Source organism: Mus pahari, chromosome 2 (assembly GCF_900095145.1).
Source record: "Mus pahari chromosome 2, PAHARI_EIJ_v1.1, whole genome shotgun sequence".
Taxonomy (NCBI): domain Eukaryota; kingdom Metazoa; phylum Chordata; class Mammalia; order Rodentia; family Muridae; genus Mus; species Mus pahari.
In genome coordinates, this window is record NC_034591.1 from 101051130 (window position 1) to 101058832 (window position 7703).

Here is a 7703-nt window from a genome sequence, read left to right on the forward strand (position 1 = left end):
CCTCCCCTCCTCTCTTCTCTTCTCTTCTCTTCCCCTTCTAGTGTGTGCGTGTGCGTGTGCGTGTGTGATTGGCAGAGCTATGCAGTGAATGAATGAGACCCAGGCTTCCCTATAGCTATCGTGGGTACTGAATGCATCTATAGATGCATCTATGGGGCCCTCCAGCACTATCCCCTCAGCAGGAACTGTGTGCACTTTGGAGATTATTAGATGAAAGGACACATTTCCCAAGGCCAGGCATGGGGTTGGCAAGGTGCCTTCTCTTATTTAGGTGCCTGTCAGTCACATGATAAGCTGAGTGACCATTCCTTTCCTTTAAACAAAAGTTTGCATTTCTATGTATATTATTCATACAAACACACAAACTGTTCACCTAGGTTTTTGAGACAGGGTCTCTTGCACTAGAACCTAGGACTCACCTATTCTGTTAGGCTGGCTGGCCAGCAAGCCCTAAGGAAATGCGTTTCTGTTTCCCCCACACTAAGGTTACATGCACCATACCTGACTTTTTACATGCTATAGGACTCAGCTCCTTCTGCTTGAGCAGGAAGCACGTTATCATTGAGCCCAGTGTCTCCTTGTCTCTTGTTCTTCCTTGGGGTTGTAGTCCCACAAGTGGCTCCTCCCAAGCTCCCCAGGACTGACCGAGAGTTTACCCTCTGAGTCAAGACTTCATAACATTCCACTATGGTCCTCTGTGGTCTTCATCTTCAGGGAATACAGGAAGTAGAAAATGGTTAGAAAGGCACTTAGCCCAGGGCTGTCACGCACATTGCCTGATTATGTCACCAGGAAATGAATTTTCTAGTGGGCCACTCAAGAAGGGCAGTATGTAGAATGTTCCATGTTGCTTCTGGAGCCGCCGGAAGCAGGTTTGTGATAGGGGAGGGGAGTGGACACTTAGCTTTCATCTCCTGTCTTGTCAAAACCCTACAGTGGACACAGGTCAGTGCACCGCTGGGCAGCTGAGGCCTAGAAGGTGCCCATCTCTTTAAGGACACAATACCACATGCTTATAGATGTCAAAGGACAACCCAGGTGTCAGTCTTCATATGCCAGGCTACCTGCCTTTGAGCTTCTGATAACTGTCCCGTGTCCACCATCCATCTCCTGGCAGGGGAGCTGGGATTGAGACTATTAATGTATCCAGCCATTCGCATGGGTGCTGGAGATCCAAACACATGTCTCTAGGCTTGTGTGACAAGTGCTTTGCCCCTGAACTAGGTCCCTATCAAATGACTTAAAAAACAGTGTTCAGGGGGCTGGTGGGATGGCTCAGTGGTTAAGAGCACCGACTGCTCTTCCAAAGGTCCCGAGTTCAAATCCCAGCAACCACATGGTGGCTCACAACCATCTGTAACAAAAATCTGATGTCCTCTTCTGGAGTGTGTGAGGACAGCTACAGTGTATACACATATAATAAATAAATAAATAAATAAATAAATAAATAAATAAATAAATAAATCTTAAAAAAAAAAAAACAAAAAAAAACCCCAAAAAACCAAAAAAACAGTATCCAGCTCCCTTGGAACCAAAGAAGAGACCAGCAGTTTACACAAGGCAGGCCTGGGCCAGCACTGAGAAGACAACTGGTGTCTTTTCCAGAGTACCTCTGGCCCCATGGTGCCTTCTTTGATCTTTCCGTTTACCTGAACTGTCCCATGCCAGTAAGAAAGGTTGTGGGGAGCTCAAGAACAGTGCTTCTGTTCCCTGGGGAGGAAGCTAACTCACAGCAACTTCAGAAAGAAAAGGGTCTGTGAGGACGCCTCATTATGAATAAGGGTTGCTACTACGCCAGAGGTGTGGTGTCTGTTCTCTGAAAAGAAAAGAAAAACCACAGCCTGGTCAGTGGATAGGGAAGCTCGCTGTGAGCTGCTGCCCCAGGCTTGTGGCCCAGCTGTCTTGGGAACGAGGGGACAGCTATCTCTGTCACCCTCAGGGGAGATGGGACACCCAGGAAGTTTGTATGAGGGGTGCCGGGGGAGGTCACTAGACAGTTCACAGACGTGGATAGGTGCATCAGAATAGCTTCGGAGGGGGTGGGCGGGGCAAATGTAACTATGAGCCCGAGGGCAGCTGGGTACCTCGCACATGCTGTCTCACTTAATTATTGTAGAGTTATTGTGATCTTACAAATGAGCAAAGTGAGGCTGAGATTTATTTTCCTTCTTTTTCGAATCAGGGTTTCTCTGTGTAGCCCTGGCTGTGCTGAAACCTGCTTCTGTAGACTAGGCTGGCCTCGAACTCAGAGCTTCTCCTGCCTCTGCCTCCCAAGTTCTGGGATTAAAGGTGTGAAACCACCTGCTGCCCAACCTTTTTGTTTTTTGGATGCTGAAATCTTTTTTTTTTTTCTCGAGAGGATGCTGAAATCTTAATGAGTTTCCCAAGACTCTTGGGGTCAATTGACATGGACAGAACAATATCCACTGTCATGTTAAACAATTCACCCTTTTCACCGAGTTGTTGAGTTGAGCTGGCGAGTTGGCATTTGCCGTTTGTTTGTCTTGCTGATTGCACTCAGGGGAAGCCACCACTGCTGCTCCCTGACATCACCACAGGCTCTGATGCTCACATACATCTATGGTATTCCTCTTGTTTTTTCAATAGTTGTTTGTGTGTGAATGAGTCTTTTTTTTTTTTTTTTTTTTTTTTTTTTTTTTTTTTTGGTTTTTTTGAGACAGGGTTTCTCTGTATAGCCCTGGCTGTCCTGGAACTCACTCTGTAGACCAGGCTGGCCTCTAACCCCACAAGTGGTGACTATGGAAAACCAAGCAGAGCGTGACCACTTGCATTACAAACTGTCCCTGTTGGGTTTGGTCAGACTGACACACACCTGAACATAGCTGGGGAGAGGTAATATTAATTAAGAAAATGCCTTTAAGAGATTGACAAGGTTGGCCAGTCTGAGGGTGCATTTTCCTGACTAATGACTGATGTGGGAGGGCCTGGCTCACAGAGCTGGTGACACCCCTGGGCAGATGATCCTGGGCTGTATGAGGAAGTGGAATGAGCAAGCCAAGGGGAGCAAGCTAGTAAGCAGTGTTCCTTCATGGTCTCTGCTTTATTTCCTGCCTCCAAGTGCCTGCCCTGACTCCCCTCAGTGAGGCAGTGTGACCTGAGAGTTGTCAGCTAGTAAGCCCTTCCTTCCTAAGTTGCTTTTGGTCACGGTGTTTTGTTACAGGTATAGAAACCCTCACTAAGACATAAGCTATACCAGCCATTGGTTAGCTTATGTTCACAAGATACTGTATTAATGGAAGAAAAGACTGGCAAATTGATTGTTTAGACTGAAGATTTTGGCAGCTTTATTTTAAAAATTTACCAGCCTGCCTGGTTCATGGATGGTTCATGGATATTTATCATTTGTTGCTAATCGGGAAGTTTGCTTTTCAAGCAAAGATAAGATGAAATTTTAGAAACCTGTCTCTCTCAGCTTCTTCCTAGGTAGGCTTTCCCAAGGAGACAGATGGTGATATTAATAAATTGGGGGTTATTATGTAAGAAATACTTCAACATTTGGAAGATCTGTTTAACTCATTGCATCAAATTTTTCAAATGTAGATGCTACAGAATCATGAGTAGGTAAGAGATTAATTTCAGAGAGCAAGATAGAATAACTAAGTTTAACTTAACAAAACAAAAATGTTTATTAACCTAATTTTAGAATACACATCACAACATTTAAAAAACAGTTTAAACCTACCATCTGTTGAGTATACATGTAATTTCAAGGACTGTTTAAAATTACCTGCAAGTTCACTAAAACATATGCCTTGTTTACTTAAAGCTATCTATCTGCCTAGATTTTCTTCATAGATATTAATCAAAACAAACCATCAATGAATACATAAACACAGGAGCAAATATAGCCACTCAGCCAAGCATTACAGAGGTTTGCAAAAATGTAAAATAACACTTTTAGTTTTTCCTTGTAGTGCAAGTTATTTTCCACATAAATATGTCTCTGATGCTAATGTGTATTTGGCTTCTTATTATTTAAGTATTTATTTTTATTTTTATTATTTTCACTTATTTTGATTACATGTTTCTCCAGTGTGTATCTGCATCGGAGTATATGCATGTGAATGCAGTTGTGCTTAGTGACTGGAAGGGGGCGTCCTATCCCCTGCAGTCAGAGTTACAGGTGGTTGGGAGCTGCCTGATGTAGGTGCTGGGAACAGAACTTGGGTCCTCTGAAAGAGCAGTACATGCTTTTAACTGCTGAGCAATCTCTTCAGCTCCTTACCATTGTTTTAGATTGATTACCAATTTTGCTTTGACACAGGCCCAGGCTGTCTAGAACTAATTTTTCTCCCTCTGCCTCCCGAGTTCTGGCATGACAGCCTTGCTCAGCTACATTGATGACTAAATACGATTTTTACATCTTCAGTTTCAGTTTCTAAACCCTCTGTAACTTACAAGAGTGACATTCTGGGACCCAGAAGACTGAGATTGAACATGAACAGTTGGTGGCACTTTAGGTATCTGCAGAGCCCACCAACTTCCCAACCTCAGGGATTTACAACCAGGAGGGAGGGGGTTGGGGGGGGTCCACCCTCTTCCACATTATCTAGGGAAATGTGAGCAGTCTAAACAAGTAGGAACCTGGCTAAGCCCAGCCACAGGTCAACTCTGGAGGACTCGGGGCTCCGCTCCAGGAACATGCTCCAGGTCTTAGAGGAGATTTCATGGTTCATGCAGTCTGGTGGAGACCACAGGCTTCTCATTAGAGAATCTTATGTATTGTATGGGAAGGACTGAAGACCTGTCTGAGGTGACAGCTCCTAGGTTGGCTGACTCCTTCCCTTCCACTCTTGTGTAATCAGACACTGTGTTTGTGATGCTCCCTAGGAAAGTGGGGCAGGTATAGTCATCCATGCCCCTGTCTGAACAGAGTGGCCATACCTAGCTTTATCAGTGCCTATGGCCCTTTCCTCCAAGGCTGCTTTTCTCTGTAGTTACAGATGTCTTTGTGGGACCACCTGGTGGGGCCCTCCTCACTCTGATGCTGTCCACCTACTGTGGCTTCTGTCTGGGGATCACACTGAGAGAGGAGCAGACCTGCCTGCTCCCACAGAGCCCAGAGTTGCAAGCCAGATCAACTTTGTTATGAAGATAGCCTGCCCATATACTCTAGTGTCCATCCTTAGAAGCAGTTCTCCCTGGGCATCTTCTATGCAATCTTTCCTTCAAGGCTCAGTCACCCACTGCACTAGGACTAGGCACCTGGACCTTAGTGCTCCCTGCTCCACAGTTGCTGTAGCTGCTTGCTACCTATGGTCACATGGGTCAGTTCTCAGAAGTCACAGGGTTAGTTCTAGTTGTCTACCCTGAAGCCACCTCTTTCCTTCAGCTTCATAAGCCAGATAGGACTATCTGAGTCTGCTTGTTTCCCATAAACCCTTCCTAGGTCTCAGTGAGAAAGGCAAACGATCAAATCCATCATTTTAACCAGTGAAGGTTAAAGGTGGCATAGATCTGTAATGAGAAGCTGAGGCAGGAGTAGCTGAAGTTCTAGAGCGAGTTCAAGGTCAGCCTGTAACACTGAGTGAGATCTTATCTCAAAATTAAAAAAAAAATAGAAAAATAGGCTGGGGGGGGGGACTCAGTTGTAGCTCAGCAATAGGGTGCTTGCCTAACTTTAGGACAACCCCAGATACAATCCCTAGTGTCACAGGACAAATGAAGTGAATGCTAGGTGATTTGGGGTTAAATATTGAACATCAGTTATGATCTGATTCAAGAGCATTGTCCCACAAACTCATAGCTATCAACCACTCCCAGTTTTACCTTCTCCATACTCCACTGGGAACCCAGAATCTATGGATTTGCTTGCTCTGGACATTTTATGCAAATGTGATAATACAATACATAGAGGTTTTGTTTTGTTTTTTTAAGAAAAATCTTTTAAAAGATTTAAAAATGATCTTCTTGGAAGATTATTCATTTTTGTTTGTTAATTTTATTTTATTTATTTATTTTATTATTATTGGTTTTGTTTGTTTGTTTGTTTTATGAGACAGGGTTTCTCTGTATAGCTCTAGCTGTCCTGGAACTGACTTTGTAGACCAGGCTGGCCTTGAACTCAGAAATCCGCCTGCCTCTGCCTCCCAAGTACTGGGATTAAAGGCGTGTGCCACCAAGCCCGGCTGTTAATTTTATTTTTATCATTTAAAAAATTGTTTAAGACAAGCTGGGCATGGTGGCACACGCCTTTAATCCCAGCACTTGGGAGGCAGAGGCAGGCGGATTTCTGAGTTCGAGGTCAGCCTGGTCTACAAAGTGAGTTCCAGGACAGCCAGGGCTATACAGAGAAACCCTGTCTCAGAAAACCAAACCAACCAACCAAACAAACAAACAAAAAATTGTTTAAGACAGTTACCCAAGTATCCTAGGCTGGCCTCAAACTCACCTTGTGGCTAAGGATGGCCTTGAACTGCTGATCTTCCTGCCTCTGTCTCCTACATACTAGGTAAGCACTCTACCAACTGAGCTGCATCCCAGCCCCACGGAAGGGTTCATGTTCACTAGAGGTCTGAAAAGTCAGAAAGAGGCTGGAGATGCAAGTCACTGGTAGAGTACTTGCTTAACATAGTGGGGGCTGGGCTAACCTGCAGCATAGTGCAGGGAGGGGGTGCGCAGAGGATCTGGGGGAATAAAGGGGTAGGAAGACAATGACCATGAGGACACAATTAATGAGGAGTCAGCTTCAGCATTTTCTCTTCTTTTCTTTCCTTTCCTTTTCTTTCTTTCTTCTCTTCTTCTTCCTCCCCCTTCCCTTATTCCTCCCTCTCCTTTTCCTCCTCCTTCTCGTTCTCCTCCCCCTCTTCTTCCTCCCTCTCCTCCTCTTCTTCTTCTTCCTCCTCCTCCTCCTCCTTCTCCTCTTCCTTCTCCTCCTCCTCTTCTTCCCCCTCTTCTTTGAAACAGTCTTCTGACTGGCTTGGAACTCTCTATATAGACCAAGCTGGCCTTAAACTCACAGAAGTACACCTGTTTGCTTCCCAAGTGCTGGGATTAAAGGCACATACTACCATGTTGTTGGAGATTTTCTTTCAAAAGACATTCTTTTGGTCACACTGTTGTTTAGTGGCCCCCAAAGCCAAGAGAGAAGAATGACAGCCTCTGGGCATTCCTGGGTGGTGGTGAGGCCAGGCTGGTTTTGTGAACTCTCCCTTGGAGCTGAGCCCAGAGGGAGGTCTCTACAGGGGAGCCCGTTGGCAGGGTGGATGCCCCACTGCCATGAGTATGCACTCTTGTCTTCCTTTTCTCCCGCAGGGGTAAAGAAGAGAACCAAAGTCATCAAGAACAGTGTGAACCCCGTGTGGAATGAGGTACTGTACCAGTTCCTTTTCCCTCTCATTTCTCTGTTCCTTCTGCCTCTGCAGGGGGCCGACACGAGGGGCAGCTTTCTCAGAAGGGCAGGGATCCACTCTATCCTGAGACCCTGCCCCACAGGGTATGCGGAAAGGATAGATGCTTGCTTTTGTTTTGTTTTTCTCTGTTGTCCAGCTCTGGCCAGCCAGCTCTCCCTTGCCTGCCTGCTCTCTTCTCACAGGTCAAGGCTGCCTCCTCTCTGTAGCACTCCCTCATGGTTTTTGTTTTGTTTTGTTTTGTTTTGTTTTTAGATTTATTTATTTATTTATTTATTTATTTATTTATTTATTTATTTATTATATGTAAGTACACTGTAGCTGTCTTTAGAC

General features: G+C 45.1%; 1 protein-coding gene across 16 annotated transcripts in view; it reads left to right on the forward strand.

The window, feature by feature from the left end:
- The window catches only part of Dysf (dysferlin), a 202984-nt gene that overhangs the window by 21371 nt on the left and 173910 nt on the right, over positions 1-7703 (forward strand). For all 16 annotated transcript variants that reach the window (XM_021191881.2, XM_029535482.1, XM_021191876.2 and 13 more), the window contains exon 2: positions 7276-7331. In XM_021191881.2, coding sequence (XP_021047540.1) covers positions 7276-7331 — 56 coding nt within the window. The remainder of the gene's footprint in view (positions 1-7275; positions 7332-7703) is intronic.